Source organism: Nanorana parkeri, unplaced genomic scaffold (genome assembly GCF_000935625.1).
Source record: "Nanorana parkeri isolate BGI_ZX_2015 unplaced genomic scaffold, ASM93562v1 scaffold1137, whole genome shotgun sequence".
NCBI lineage: Eukaryota > Metazoa > Chordata > Amphibia > Anura > Dicroglossidae > Nanorana > Nanorana parkeri.
In genome coordinates, this window is record NW_017307405.1 from 486,814 (window position 1) to 502,730 (window position 15,917).

The 15,917-nt window shown below is 42.0% G+C and overlaps 1 protein-coding gene across 1 annotated transcript; it reads right to left on the minus strand.

The window, feature by feature from the left end:
• Window positions 1–263: 263 nt before the first annotated feature.
• Window positions 264–15,399, minus strand: GGH (gamma-glutamyl hydrolase; the record flags this gene model as incomplete). The annotated part of the gene is made up of 8 exons (XM_018568103.1): window positions 264–388; window positions 2,718–2,855; window positions 7,361–7,451; window positions 9,401–9,507; window positions 12,476–12,614; window positions 13,976–14,060; window positions 14,966–15,016; window positions 15,272–15,399. Coding segments are annotated over 8 exons (858 nt in total), but the record flags the coding sequence as incomplete, so codon positions are not given.
• Between the last annotated feature and the right edge of the window lie 518 nt (window positions 15,400–15,917).

The window sequence follows — 15,917 nt, forward strand, 5'->3', positions numbered from 1 at the left end:
AGATAATAAACGCAGCTTTACATTCAGTGTTACCGACTGCAATCCCAGTAACACAAGTAGCTTTACTAAATCAATAATTTAAACAGTCAAAATAAAAGCAGAATTGGCTTGACAGCTCTTAGTTGGCAAAGGAACACCAATTTGTAAAAAAAAATAAAAAATATATGACTTTCCTATGATCAATGCATTGGCGTCATAAAGTATAAAGTGCATAGCAAAAATATGTTCTCACCACAGGCTGCAGCACATTAAAAGCAAGTTTAATAACTTCAGAAAAAATACATTTGTTCAAAGACGGAAATATTTCCAGTGTACGTTGGGCAGTAATTATATATTAATGGATGTGATGTTTCTGCTTCCTCGGAGTACTGGTGCTGACTTTTTCTAGCTGTAGGGGAAAAAAAATACAGTTAGTGCATCACAAATTATTTATAGCATACACAAAAAAAATGACTTCAGGGGCTTTTTTTTTCCTGGTAGTCTAAGAGATGTTTATTAACAGGGGTCAAATTCATGCACATCCCCACTGGCCTAAAAACCTCATTAGCAGGGTGAAACGTATGCAGCGAGGGAATGAGTGATCTATGTCTTCCACAGGAATCAATGAGGAATCATCAATAAAATCAATGGGTCACCATTTAGAAAATGCAAATTCTTAAAGCACCCCATTGGGAGAAAAAATAATGTATTCTGATAACTGTATGGGGTAATACACATAGGGCCCCAGCGTATCTCCAGTAAAGAAAAATAATTCACATACTGAAATTATGGGGCTGATTTATAAATCTTCCACCAGTATATAACTGGGTAAATGCTGTTCGTACATTACCTCACTTGATGGAGCCAAGGAGTTCCTATGCTCCTCAGCTGCATCTAGTGGCGGTAGTGTTGCATAAACAGCATTCTCCCACTATACGCTAGATTTATAAATCAGCCCCATAATAATAGTTTTCAGTATCTGAATTTTTTTTTTCATATTTTTCACATTTACATGCTGGCCAAGCTGCAAGCCAAAAATGACAGGGGCTGGGACAAACCATAACACTGCCAGGGGTTTTTGGTTACCCTTTATTCACACGGTTTAAATGTTTTTGTTTTTTTACATACTATAGATACTATCCACTACTACACCCATGGCATGTATACAGAAAACCCAATAGTAAGTATTTCCTGATTCAATGATCAATTTACCAATTACCAGCTACATCCAATTCAAGCATCACCTGATACAGTCCTGTAATGCACGGGGTAACTCCTCAGTACCAAGTCCTCACTATATGCAGAGATTTTCCCATCTGGAAAACCTCTGTAGATCATTGTGATCATTCTTCATTAAGGTGAGAAGAATCTTTTTACAGGATGTGTGCTCCACAGCCAAAAGTTGGCCACGTTTGGGAGAAATGTTACAAGTTATGATTTTTGGAATGAGGGGGAGCTATTGTGCCACCTGTTATTCTTTAAGAGAGATATTGATATCTGATATTTTATACCAATTAAATGGATTGCTAAGGATTATCCTCATATTGCCTAGTTTTGTTATAGGGAATTGTATCAGATTGTACACTTTGCTTTATATTTGCAAATGAGAGACAGATGCAAGAGCTGCTCATCACAATTAAGCTGGGAATGGGTTAATGACAGAACAATAAGGTGCACTTGCAAGCATCAGAAAGGCTCATTATTTCTTACAGATATTTTCTAACAAGCCGTGTTCAGCAGTGACAGGGAGATCTTCTACCACCTGTTATTCCATGTAGCCATCTGTTGATGAATGGTCACTAAAAAGAAAGTGTTGCTGAAAGCTGAGGTAGGCTATGTAATGTGACCACACACAGCGATAACACTGTACAATCTGTGGACAATTGTGTCTTGTAAAATCATCCTAAAACACAAAGATTCTGACTGTACCATCCCACTGACAATGAGAATCTTCGCAGAATTGTGTCAAGGAATTGTTGCTTGTACTATTGTTTGTAGTTGTCTTTCTTTAAGATTGCATGCAGATAAGAAGGGTAAAGGGTACCTACAGACATAAGTGAACATTCTCCTGATCTGATGTTTACAGGTAATGTCCGTATATACGCGAGGTCTCCCTGAGCTCAGTTGAGCACTTGCAGGGAACAAAGTGTTCAGCAGGTATAGTCTATACCAGTGGTGGCGAACCTTGGCACTCCAGCTGTGCCAAAACTGCATATCCCAACATGCATCTGCCTCTGAGAGTTATGTCTGTGGCTGTCAGAGCCTTGCAATGCCTCATGGGACTTGTAGTTCCAAAACAGCTGGAGTGCCAAGGTTCGCCATCACTGGTCTATACTGATCACTCTGCTCCATTAGTGATGAGCCTGGGCTTGGTGAAAATCCAGTTCGGCCAAGCTCACTCAAAACTGTGACTGCCATCCCTCCTCCCGACCCAATCAGTTATGGAGAGGCGCATTCCCCCAGCTATATGTCACAAAGGAGTGGGGAATGCTCCCCGCCACATCTGCCACCACTGATTGGGCTGGGATGGCAGTCACAGTTTTGGGAGGACTTGGGCAAACTGATTTCACACCAGATCAGGCAGGAATGACCGACTGTCATCTAAAGTTTGGGGGTACCCCTCATCTACCAATAATCTGTTCATGTCAGGCACATCTTAAACTTTATAGTGCTACATGAATTATTGACATTCATTTAGCTTCCAATAATCAAAATTTATTTTAGTGTGAAGTTGTTACCGTCATTAACAAAAAATTGAGCCATGTAAAAAGCCACATGTATAGCTTCAGCGGTATGGGATATATCAGAGGTTTCTCTCCATTCAAATGGACTCTTTTCTGGATGCCACTGAACTCCATAAAATGGGTATTCATATGCTGGAAAATACAGAATACAAGGCTGTCAGAACAGGAAACACTCACAATCATTGTGTTCATGCATTTACATTGAAACAGACCAGCAGAGGTTACATTCACTGCAACAGAAACAAAGCAGCAAACTGCCGATTGGTGAAATGGTTCTGTTTTAACTTTACTATCCTTATGATCTTGGCCATGTCCAACTGCCACCCCAAAATTAATTCAGAGAGCCACCATTGTGGCATACACATACACTATGTGGTTTCTACTAGACTAGCCATAGCATTAGTTTCCATGTCGTCTTTTGTTGGAATCCCCATGTCTTCCAACAGGCCACCGGGTGATCTAGAATGCAATGAAGACCTTGTTCTGTTCAAAACTGCCATGAACAAACTCTTTATTCATAAAACGTCTGCCTGGCTATGCAATTCACATGGCATGAACCCTTGTAGATGGTGCTGACAAGTACAGGAATTTCTGATGGCACCATCTAGGGGCTAGTGCCGTGCTATATCCCGGACTACAGGTTTATAAATGAAGCCCTTACAGTCTGTATCTTACAAGGAATCTACATTTCAATAGCATGATGTGAAATAATGATGTTGTATGGGCATGGTACCACATGCAGAGATCTTCCAACTTCTTGAAAAAGCTCCTTGCAGCCTTGCTGACCCTTTTCCCTTCCCAAGGCATAGAGAGAGAGAGATGTTAACCAAATGTCTACAGTCTATTGTACTTCACATGTGTAGCACTGTAAGATCGCTCTGCTTTATAAACGTTCTGGGGGGTCTTTCATTTTTTAATGCAGTGGTATAGCCACAGCATGGCCATAGCACTTATTTTAAATAGACCCCATAGCTTACAGAATGTCCCCAGCTGCCATGGTTACAAGAAAACAAAAAAATTTTCAGTTCTAGAAAATTGCAGCTGGCTGCAGATTAACAGACAAAGAAAATTGCATTAAAGCATTACTCCAGGGAAATTATTTCTTAACCCTTGCAGTGGAGCTACTCCAATAATAAAGTTACATTCACCCAATCCTCGGAGATGGCTTGCTCTTAGACCGGCCCCTTTTGCCCCTCTTCACCTGTGCTGCAGCAATGGAATGTCCCTTGGCGTCCTCACGTCCTACACAGTGTATAGGATGTGATGACTCATCAGCCCTTAGACCGATGCAGTTGAGGGGGAGCGAGGCTGGAAGGAGTGGTCTTATAGCAAGCTGGCTCCAAGGATCAGGAGAGTATAAATGTTATTTTTGAAGCCAGACAAAAACGAGCACTTAACTCTTGCAGTGCAGGGGTAGCCCCAATGCAAGGGTTAAGTAAATATTTTCCCTGAGGCTCTTTAGCCGCTTGCCATCCGCCCGTTGTAAATACAGTGAACTCTTCCCAGCCGGTGGACGTGCATACAGCGGCGTATTTAACTTTGCTGCTGCCCTAGGCAAGGCAGCAGCGCCGCCCCCTCCCCCGCAGCTTCTCGGAAAATCCCCCCTCCCCTGACTGACCCGCCGCTGCTCATACAGCACCCCCCCCATGTCCTAGGCAAGGCAGCAACGCCGCCCTCAGCGAATCTGCCGCTCCAGGCAAACGCCTTGTTTGCCTCGCGGCATATACGCCCCTGCGTGCATGTACATGATTTTTCCCCCCGCAAAACATACAAGTGTTCGGCCGCTCTATAGTGGCCCGCTCACCTGTATGATGACAATCTGCGGCTGCCCTCTGCGCTCCCCCCGCCTCCACCTCTACACTGTTGCCAGTTATCCAGGGCTCTGCTGCCCCCACGGGCCTGCCACAGCGGATCCTTACACAAGGAACAGAGGAGAGATCAGCATTCCCCCACTGCTGATCTCTCCTCCAATGCTTGAAGGCGGAAGTATTACATCACTTCCGCCTTTAGCTTTCATTTCTCAGGCTGCTATAACCTGAGAAAAAGCTGGTGAAGTAGATCTCTGCTCCATCAGCTTCTCTGGGGGTCCCTAGGTGACATTAGGGGTCTTAGGTCCTCTTTATGGAGACATTAGGGGTCTCAGTCATTTTATATTTGTTATCACATAGGGGGCTTGTTTGTTCCCCATGGTTCCTGTGTGTATTGCAAAGTAGCCACTGATCCAAATCACTTCTGTGATGGACTACAATCTCATGTTTAGTTTACTCATTTGTATTGATGTTATGGTCTATTATGGGAGAACTTGGAGCGGTGGCTACTTTACAACACACACAGGGAACATGGGAAACAAAAGTAGCCACCCTCCAGAAGGAAGGACAGTGTCGGCATGAATTCAGAGATGATTTGAGGATCTACAGCTGAGTGATACATAAATAAGATACATTTTTCTTAATAGTTTGAATGCATTTTTATGATTTAACTCCTGAGTTTAGTGTCACTTTAAGTGATGTAAGAAACCTTCCCCAGTCTATCTGAAACAAAAACAAGAGCTTTTGGATGGAGTTTTATTGTACGTGTAAACGCAAATTTACAACTGAAATATGATTAATTTTCTGTGCTGACATTGTATAGGGAAATGTACTCCTTATCCCCGTGCAACTTTTTTTGTATTTATTGTACGTGTATTACCATTTTAAATGTTTCTTTTTTAAAACCTAAGCAATGTATTTTTTTTAACAAAAAATAAATAAGTTACTTGTCCCCATGCTAGACAGACAAACCACATGTGTGACACATACTCTGTACCACAACCTTAACTAAAGAGAAGTAAAACACAATGTGCGAACGTAAATTGCATTCTTTTAATAAAAATCACAAGATCTGCATCCTAAACCTTGTTTTCAGAACTAATCTTCCCCCTTGAGATCTTCCCATTTGTCTCTGAGAGTCTCTTCAGCTTTCCCAATTTAGGGGCGTTAGTAATATCTCCTATGCAGATTGTACAAATGCATGCAATATATGTAGTGTCACATGCATGCAATATATGTAGTGTCACATGCATGCAATATATGTAGTGTCACATGCATGCAATATATGTAGTGTCACATGCATGCAATATATGTAGTGGGCTATTTATTCTTCAACAAAGCTAAAATGTCACTTTTCATTAGAACCAATCCTCCACATTTTCTAAATGCCGTCTATATTTGGGTGCCTACGTTTTTTTTTTTTTTTATTAGCTGTCTAAAGACTTAAAGCAGAACTGCAAACAGATATAAATAACCTCTTAGGCCAGCTATAAAATTATTTAAAGCAGAACTCTGGGTAAAAGTGTTCTTAACCCCAGCATTTGGGCTACCCTGCATGTCAAGGGTTAAGTGCTCTTTTTTGTCTAGGTGCTAAAACAAAGTTATACTCACCCGATCCCCAGAGCCAGCTGACTTAGACTCCAGTCCCTGAAACCTGTCTCCCCTGCTGCAGCGATGGTATTTCCCTCAGCATCCTCTCTTCCTATACACTGTGTATAGGATATGAGGACTCAAGAAATCTTAGAACGCTGCAGCGGAGGAGGAGACAGGCTCCAGGGAATGGTCTAAGAGCAAGCCATCTCAGAGGATTGAGTGCTAAACGTATGGTATCTTGCGTTTAATGCAACACTATGGTGTGACTGGACCCCAACTTCGGATTAAACTAAGTCGAGTACATTCCTCTTTTAACTTTACATGGCTATGTTATGATTTACTAGAGACATGTCAGAAAGCTTAAACTGAATCTGCTTTAGTCCCATAACAGTGATTTTGTAAGTGTATGTCAGCATAGTATGCAGTACATCTCTGCAATACGTGCACATGTTCCTTTGTTTTATCCTTGTAAAGACCCTTCAAGTACCGAAAAATACCTACTGAGAGAAACGCACTCAGCTCCTAAGTCCTGTTGTGGACACACACACGCACTTTTTGTGGACGGAGCGGTGTCAGCCGTGTCCAGTTGTCTTTTGCTAAAAAGATCAACCCTCCCAATCTCTAAGACATAGACACCAATTTATTTATTACAGGTATTTATACAACGCTGACAATTTACACAGCCCCTGCCCACAAGGAATTTACAACCGAAGGTCCGCATCTCAAATGCATACACACACACACACTAGGGCCGATTTAGACAGGAGCCAATTAACCTTCCAGCACGTCTTTGGAGTGTGGCAGGAAACCAGAGTACCCGGAGGAAGCCCACACACGTACAGGGAGAACATGCAAACTCCTTCCAGATAGTGTCCTGACCGGGATTTGAATCAGGGACCCCCAGTGTTACAAGGCAGAAGTGCTAATCACCTCACCACTGTGCCAAAAAAAACTCTGAAGTAGGAGACCAAATTGGACTGCTTCAGATAACACAGAGTGTCCACAGGACAGCTCTGAAATTCGGACATGATCAACAGCTATTTTTGCACTTATCATACAGATATAACAAAATGCTTCCAAATGGTATATTTAACGAACTAAAAGGGAGAAAGTAGCAGATGATTTTTCTGCTTTACATCCACTTAAATACATCTTGTGTACAAAAACTTGAACAAATGGAGAACATTAAATCCTGCGTTTTCTATAATAACACAGCAAGAATGGTCCGATTCCTACCTTCCATAGTAGACACAAATTCCAACACACCATCGGAGTTTGTTGACAAAACATTATAGAACTTTCTTAGCTTCTCATTTGCTGTAAAATTCTGTGAAGTAAAACATATACAAGAACACATAAAAATAAACAACATTATATAAAACTAGCAGCCTGTTAGATTAATTACACCAGGGGTATAAAAACTGGCCCTCCAGCTGTGGTGCAACTACAAATCCCATTAGGCATTGCAAGACTGTGACAGCCACAGACATAAGTCCCAGAGGCAGATACATGATGAAATTTGTAAAGGGCGTAACTAGAAATCACAGGGCCCCATAGCAAAATTTTGTATGGGGCCCTATGATGTCTAGTTACGGCCACCTGATAACCCAAACAACCCACCCAAGAGTGACCCTGCAGAGCCCACCATAGACCCTCTATGGTGGGCTCTGCAGGGTCTCAAGTGGGCTGGTCAAACCCTCTTACCTGTCAGCCCTGATCGATCTCCGCCTCCTCCGTCGCTGGGACCCGCCTCCTCCATCACCGGGCCCCACCTCCTCCTTCTCTGCCGAAGCCGGGCCGGCCTCCTCCTCCACAGCTGTTGGCTGTCACTGACTCAGCAGCAGCTGTGTGGAGGAACAAGCCGCTGCACAGATCACTGACAAGTTGTCAGTGATCTAACAGTGACACATTCCACCTCAGAGCCGCCTGAGATGCCATAGCGACCCAGACGGCCCGCACAGCATCAGGTGGGCGTCCTAGCCGGGCCCCCCTGTGCCTCGGGCCCCATAGCGGCCGCCTGGGTCACTATTGTGATTGTTCCGCCACTGGAATTTATAGTTTCATCACAGCTGGAAGGGCAGAGTTTGGCTACCCTTGCATTACACTGTCAGTAAACTAACAACGTGTTCACCAAATGCAGAATTTGCCATGGAGTATGACAAGGTATGATTTATTGAATAGATTAATGGCTACATTGTCAACCCCCACCACCTTCCCACCCCTCCACTTATTTGAATAGTGAGGTTCTTCACTCCACAGACTACTGTCATCTTTTATATTTGGAGTGTCATCCACTCACAGGATCTGTGATTGTTACTACAAGCCCCCTCTACCACCACACTCTCAATTAAGTATAAATGTAGCGACGTCACTGCTCTTGTATTCCATTCGTACTTCCTCCCGTCCCTGTAACTGAATGTCTGTACCAAGGTATGGACAGAGATGGGAGGGAGAATCTGCAGGAACCAGAGCATTGCACCTGTAATCCACTGATCATGGTTGCAATGCTTCACTGGCTCCAATGCACAATGTACAGACAGCGACTGGAAGGAAGGGACTGCAGGAGCCTGAGCAAGGAAGGAAGTGAGGGGAACTCTCCAACACCAACACAGAAATAAAAATGTGCTTTGTAGTAGAGTTAGGGGGAAGGCAAGAACCCCCGTCAGATTTCCATTGAGGGCAGGGACTGATATGTGAATAATATGTAAATTGGTGTGTCAATTGATTGCAACATAGAAATACCTGTAATAATAATCATTTTGATTTCGGTCTGTTGTAGATTTTTGTTTTTATTGTCTTTAGCTGGCTGAATACATTACAGTCTGACTGTACAATCCCCATTAGATTTATGAACAGCTCTGTAATATAAAGGGCCTTCCTAAACAACCCACTCAGGTAGGCCTGCACACTACATGGCTATCGGTACCGCTAAAGGAGATTGTACATTCAGATTGTAATGTGTGAGGACAGACTTAGGCATCGTCTGTAACTCAGTAGATGTATGATATATAAAATAAGTCAAAAGATAATATGTGATTATGACATGGTGTAGGCATCTGTGACACTCCAGCTGTTGTGGAACTACAAGTCCCATGAGTCATTGTAATAGTTTGGACAACTTGCAATAGTTTGAAAACTTTAGGCATGACTTTCAGAAGCAGAGGCATTATGGGATTTTCAGTTTCACTACAGCTGGAGTGCCGATGTTGCCTACCCCTCAGCAGCACATATAAACCCAGAGAGAGGGAATAAGCAAAGTATTATGTGTTCACGCACCTGCACTGACAGACTCCAGTCGTGGAAATTTGCAGTTATGGGCATGGTTGACAGAGATTTATACAGTGGCAGGGGCATCTTTTGGAATAATTTGCTGTGTAAAGCACCTACAAGATGAAGCCAATACAGAAGACAGTGAATCCTTTATGGTACAGTCTGAATAAAATAAACATGAAGAATACAATGAAAGGATTAACCATATTTCCACAAATGTACTGCCATCAATGAATGAACAAACAATTCTCTTTAAACAGACCCTGTCACCAGACCACTCATTTCAACAAAAACCTCCCTATAAGATTATAGGTGTATTTAATAGATTGTATTTGTATTATTTACCTGTAAAAGCCTCCCTTGTAAAGACAAGCCAAAAGCCCTGAGACTGTAGCTGGGTGCTGCCATCTTGGATGTGATGTCAGCAGCCCCAGAAGACTCAAAGCTGTCAAGTGATATTCTATAGTATTCCCCTTTTCTCCTCCCCAGCTACTACATAAAATGTGACATTGAAGGAGAGACCCCTAAATTCTTCTTAAAAGAGGACCTGCCCCCCATGCACATACTAATGCAAAGACGCGTTGGGTGCACCTACGTACAAAAACGATGATCAGGCCACACGTCTTAGTATCGCCACGCACGGTGGAGTGAGAGCAAAAACTCTAGGGCCCTTATTCATGGTAAACTCTGAATTAATGACCTGTAAAAATTCGAAAGCATCGCCTATGGACAATTATAGGTACCATAGGTTTTTCCCCATTTCATCCATGCTTGACATGTTGGGTATCTATTTACTCAGCACGACCCTTATCTTTTATACTTCACCAAACATTGGGTAATATATTGTGTTTAGATACACTCAAATTAACTTATCTGTATTTTTTACTAATAAACAGTTTGATAAACAGCTGCGCGAATATCATGCAACATAAAAATCGTAAATGCTACCATTTTACTCTACAGGGTCTCTTTCCAGAAATATATCATTCTGGGGGGTCTAAGTAATCTTCAGACCCAAAATGTGGATTTTAAAATGTGTGCAAAAAAAGACAAAAATAAAGAAAAACCTTTTTTTTTTTTGCTTTTACTTATCTTTTAGGTCACAGGAGTACATTTACACCATTGGAGCTGGGAAGGATCCTGACAATATTGTCAGGATCCTCCCCAGCTGACTAAGTGACAGTTGGCTCTGCCTCTCTATAGCCAGTGCCAGCTGTGCCCACCCCCTCCCCTCTCTGTCCCTCTAATGAACACTGGAGAAATGGAGAGGGAAGGGGGGAATCTCTACAAGGAGGAGTGACTGACATGCACCGCTCTCGGCAGGGAGAAGACTGAGTGATCAGTGGATATACGATCGCTCAGCTCTCCGTATAGAGCCGTCATGTGACAGATGGAGTGTCTGATGTTGGCTCTAAGTAGCAGGGAGAGTATGTTTTACTTTTTACGCACTTCTCCTTCAAAAGAAAACTCAACTTTTGTTAAAACTGATCAATATTTAGATGCTACACAGTGTAGCTTAGAATATTATTATAAATTACCTTTCCATTTCACAATGGAGCAACTTCTAAAACTTCCCGTTTGCATCAGTGAAAAATGAAAGGTAGTCTAAGCTCTGTTTGTATACAGAACACAGTGAAAAATCGAACTTCTTGTTTATGTGATTGGCTTACTTTCCTCGGCAGTATGATTACAACCTTGCAGTTAATCATGTGATATAGCAGGCGGGCGTTTCCACTTAGCGCCTGTTAAATGAATTGTGTGCACAGGAAGCACAGAGCAGAAATCTGCCTAAAATCTGTATAATGTACAAAGTTAAGTGACCACAGATCATCTGTAAAAGAAGCATTTACTTACTTACCTCTCCGGCTGCCCATGTACTTAAAAAGGCACTGGCATTACAGGACATAAGAACTGGCAGGAGGGGCAAATATTTGACTCATCCGGTCACATACATGAGACAGCTGGGGATCAGAGATGTTCTAGCTTTTTAGCACAAGGGCAGCCGGAGCGGTAAGTACATATAGGCTTCTTTTGTAGAAGCGACCTTGTGGTGACAGGGTCACTTTAACCTGAACAGTGGTGTCATCACGATGTGGGATCAAGCTTGGAGTCCTGTAGCTAAAACAGCAGACAAGTTTGTGGTATAAACAGGCCGGGGTCGGTACACTAGTGGTCAGTAACAGTATAAGAGCAGGCAGAAGCATCGTCAGTGAATAAGCCAAGGTCAGTAGCCAAAAGGTATCAGGTTTAAACTGGAAGTCCATAAATGTAGTCGGTAATCAGCAGCCAAGGATTGGTACACAAATAGCAGGTTTAAAGCAGAACTCCTGGTAAAACGATTCTCAACCAATGCAGGGGGGCTACCCCCGCACTACAAGGGGTAACTGCTCGTTTGTGTCTAGGTTTAAAAATAGCAAAAAGATATACTCATCTGATCCTCCAAGCCAGCCAGCTGTCACAGCGCTCCCTCCTGCCCGTCTCTTCCTTTGCTGCAGTGATGGTATGTTCGTCAGCATCCTCATGTCCTATACACTGTGTATAGAACGTGATGATTTATGAGACTGTTACAGCGGAGGAGGAGTAAGGCGGAAGTGACCAGTTTAAAAGCAAGCCGTCTCAGAGGATCGGGTGAGTACAACTTTCCTTTTTGAAGCTAGACACAATCGAGCACCTAACCCTTGCAGAGTGGAGGTAGCCCACTGCAAGGGTTAATACAAATTTTACCCGGAGTTCTGCTTAAAGGATATAGTTTGGCAGCAAGAACTGAAAGCAAGATATTGGCAGGAGCACAATAATCTGGCAAACAGGAAGCGCAGAGACATGGCTTAAATAGGACGTTTAGGGGGGGGGGGGAGCAAGGAGTTTGGAGGTCAGCATAAAACTAGGACTAAAGGAGATTGCACAAGAGATCAGGCAAGGAGCTATCCTGAGTTTCAAGTGGTTCAGAAGGAAAAGCCATTATCAATCATAGCAGAGACCCTGGGTTCAGATCCAGATCCTGACAGGTGTTTTTTCTCCTCAAACAGAGCTCTCCTGTAAGTTGCTCTAAATAGTTGAAACCCCCTTCTGTAAAGTACTTACTATCAGTGAAGTTTAGAGGCAATGAAATGTCCTCTGTATTTGTTAGTGTTAAGAGAAGTTCCCCGCTTGTTAGAACTGTCAGTTCTTCAAATCCTAAGCATGTTCCCCAAATGGGAAAAGAGTCACCTCTGTCATTAGCCTGTAAGAGAGAGACATTCATGACAATGTTAGGCTCATCTTACTCATTAGTTTAAAGCAAGTTATGACATCCGGTTACATAGTTACATACCGTGTTTCCCCGAAAATAAGACACTGTCTTATAACTGTAAAAGAGTCCCTGTGTGGTCTAGTATTTAAGAGTACCTGCACCACGGTATGTTACCGTCTCTGAGGAAGGTACCTAATTGATTTTTGAACAAATCAATATTTTTTGCAGATAACACTGCTTGTGGCAGAGAGTTCCAAAATGTAAATCGCTCTAACTGAAAAGAAGCCCCTACGCCATTTGTGGATAAATCTTTCCTCCACCAGTTTTAAGTGGTGGCCTCTAGTCCTTGTTACGGAGTTTAGAGTAAAAAGTGTATTGCGGATGTTGTCTTATCACTAAACATTTTGTACATCAAAATCATGTCTCCTCTTAATCTCCTCACTTCTAGTGTGAACAAGTTTAAATTTAGCAACCTAGTCTCATAGCTTTGATCCTCCAGCCAATTTATTAGTTTAGTTGCCCTTCTCTGGACCTTCTCCAGGACATCCTTTCAGTGGATTGGTGACCAAAACTGAACCACATATTCAAGATGAGGCCGAACCAGCGATCTAATAAGTGGCAAAATGATCACTTTGTCTCTAGAGTACATTCCCTTTTAATACATGACAGTACTCTGCTCACATTTCTAATGTATTCAAAAAGTTGACCTTAATCATGATTGACACAGATTGATTTAGGGTAGGATGGTAGTGTAAACCAGCCTCTCTCAACCAGGGTGTCTTCAAATTTTCACACAGTGTCATGCATTTCCATGGTGTAGGCGAGCACCAGCAATCCAGGGGGGACTCTGATGTGAAAAGGGCTTCTGATGGGAAAGGGGGAACTCTAATTTTTTTCATGCAGTCCTCCCTTAAAATCCATACCAGACACCTATCAAGGATAAGGATCTGGTATAGATCTTTGAAAGAACTACGCGTCATTTTTTACATTTTAGTCTGGGGTGCCTTAAGAGTTTTCATGTTTTTAAAAGGGTGCCATGACTGAAAAAAAACCTTGAGAAATGCTGGTGTAAACCATTAACTAGTTTTTCAGGGAAAGCTTTCTGTTTGACTTCTGCCTTTAGCAAAAGAGCTACTAAGTGGCTACAATTGTGATGTCCCATATTTAGCATGACATCCAATCAACCTCTATCATCAGCTTGCTCAGATGAGCTTTGAAAGTAAAGCTAGAAGCTGATTGGTTGCCATGCAGCCTGAACCAAATTCTGTCTGCTCCAGTCCTAGTAAATCCAAATTCTGTCTGCTCCAGTCCTAGTAAATCCCCCTCATTATAGTTATTAGCAATGAGTTTACCGCAATGGCCAGATCATAAAATATCTTGGACACTCTTGCATATTCTGAAGTTTTAAGGTCAACTCCACCACCTGGCAGAAGAACCCTAGAAAACAAAAGGAGAGCGTTAAACGTTAAAACTTAAAAATCTTGTGATTTTGCTCAACTTAGCACCAAATGTATTTTAACTTACGTATCTGCAAGTTAAAGTAAAACCCTAGAAAAATGAGTTTTCTTAAAAGGTAGATAAAAGTGTATATTGCTATCTGCATTCCCACTGGGGAGATTCCTTTAATTCCTGCCACTTTGACTGTGGTCAACTAGGACAGGAAGTGATCAGAAGCCTTCCCAACAGAGACCCAAACATCAATAAAATCAGAAAGAGATCCCCCACCTATTATTTTTTTTTGCATTTTCCATATACATTGTGATAGCAATACAGGTTTTGTACTCTCAGCATTTTTTATGTCTAATTAAAAAGAAAAATGAACTTATGTTATATGCACTTTGTTATGTATGCTTCACTTGACTTCAATAAAGAACTATTGAAAGTAAAAAGAAAAATTAACAAAAAAAAATGAAATAAATAAAAATAATTGCTTTTTATTTTACCCAGCAAAAAATTCCCTCAGATATATTAACACTTTCCCTGACCTAGACTCTAACCCAATCCACAAGCAAAGATAAGAAAGTTGGTAATTTGAAGGCAGTGAGCTGTCTTCTCTAAGTCACCCAGAGCTGCTTGCTGTGGTTGGTGGTTTCTTTGGACCTGATCGTCAGTGATATGTTCAGAAAGAGGAAACCCCACCCCTCCTCCCCCCCATAAAATTCTATTCTTTTTTTAGTGGTACCCAATTATGAGACTGTTAAAGTCAAAGAGCCACATTCTCTAATAAAAGTGCACTGTAATATCTATGTTATATGGGCAGTTTCAATGGAAACAGAGATTAGCATGGAGTGCTATACAGGCTAGTTACTCAGGTAGTTAAAAAGAAGTAGCCAAGGACATACCCGTTTATTGCGTTGAAGATCTTCACATATTCTTCTTTAGGCAGGTTTATTCTAGAAAGGTAAACCATGTTATTTATTAATATTAGGCATACCGCAGGTAGGGGCCATCCATCACATTAAAAATGGCAGCTTCCAAGTCAAAGTTATTTCCATAACAGATCACCGTGGGTTTTAGTTGTGTGGTATGTAAGAGGCAAATGTATGTAGGCACCTCTGGTTGCCTGCATTTTAATCCATATTACAGATTAGGGACGTTACATAAACCACAGGATTAATTCAAGGTGTCTGTCCACTATTACTCATTACCTTATAGGAATAACTCTGGCTCCAGCTGATTCTAGAGTCTTCACATAAGAAGCTGCGATGTATGAGCGCCCAAGTGACTGCAGGTTTTCAAAGTGGGTCTCCTGTGCCACTATTCCTGCAATGGAAGAAAAGAAGAAAATGGGAAAAAAAAATCAACAGAACCGTTTTAACAAATGAAACCATCCATGCGCATAATTTAACATATTCACGTATTACTTCTAAGTACATTTTTTGCCGAAGTAGAAAAGTCATTTATCAGGTCAATTCCCTTGGAACAATTGATGGCGGCTCAATACAGGAGGCTCATATCACAAACCTAAAGCTGGCCACAGGCCTTACAACCATTGCAAGACTTTTGTCTTGCGATGGTTGTAAGGTAATTTAAAAAACATACGATCTGCCCATCTTGGACTGGCAGATCGTACTTGCGATAATCCAAGCCCGCCCCGCTGAGGGGCAGGCTTCCGATGACCACAATGCTGAATGGGCAGTGTGCGCTAGAAGATAGGCTGCAGCAGCAGAAGACCACACTGGGCTCCACTTTTGCCAGCTAGCAGCAGGAAAATGAGGCTACAGAGTACAAGGGATCAGCAAAACTGGATGGTTGTGTAAAAAAGTTCTGTCATGTTTAAAAAGAAAAAAAAGA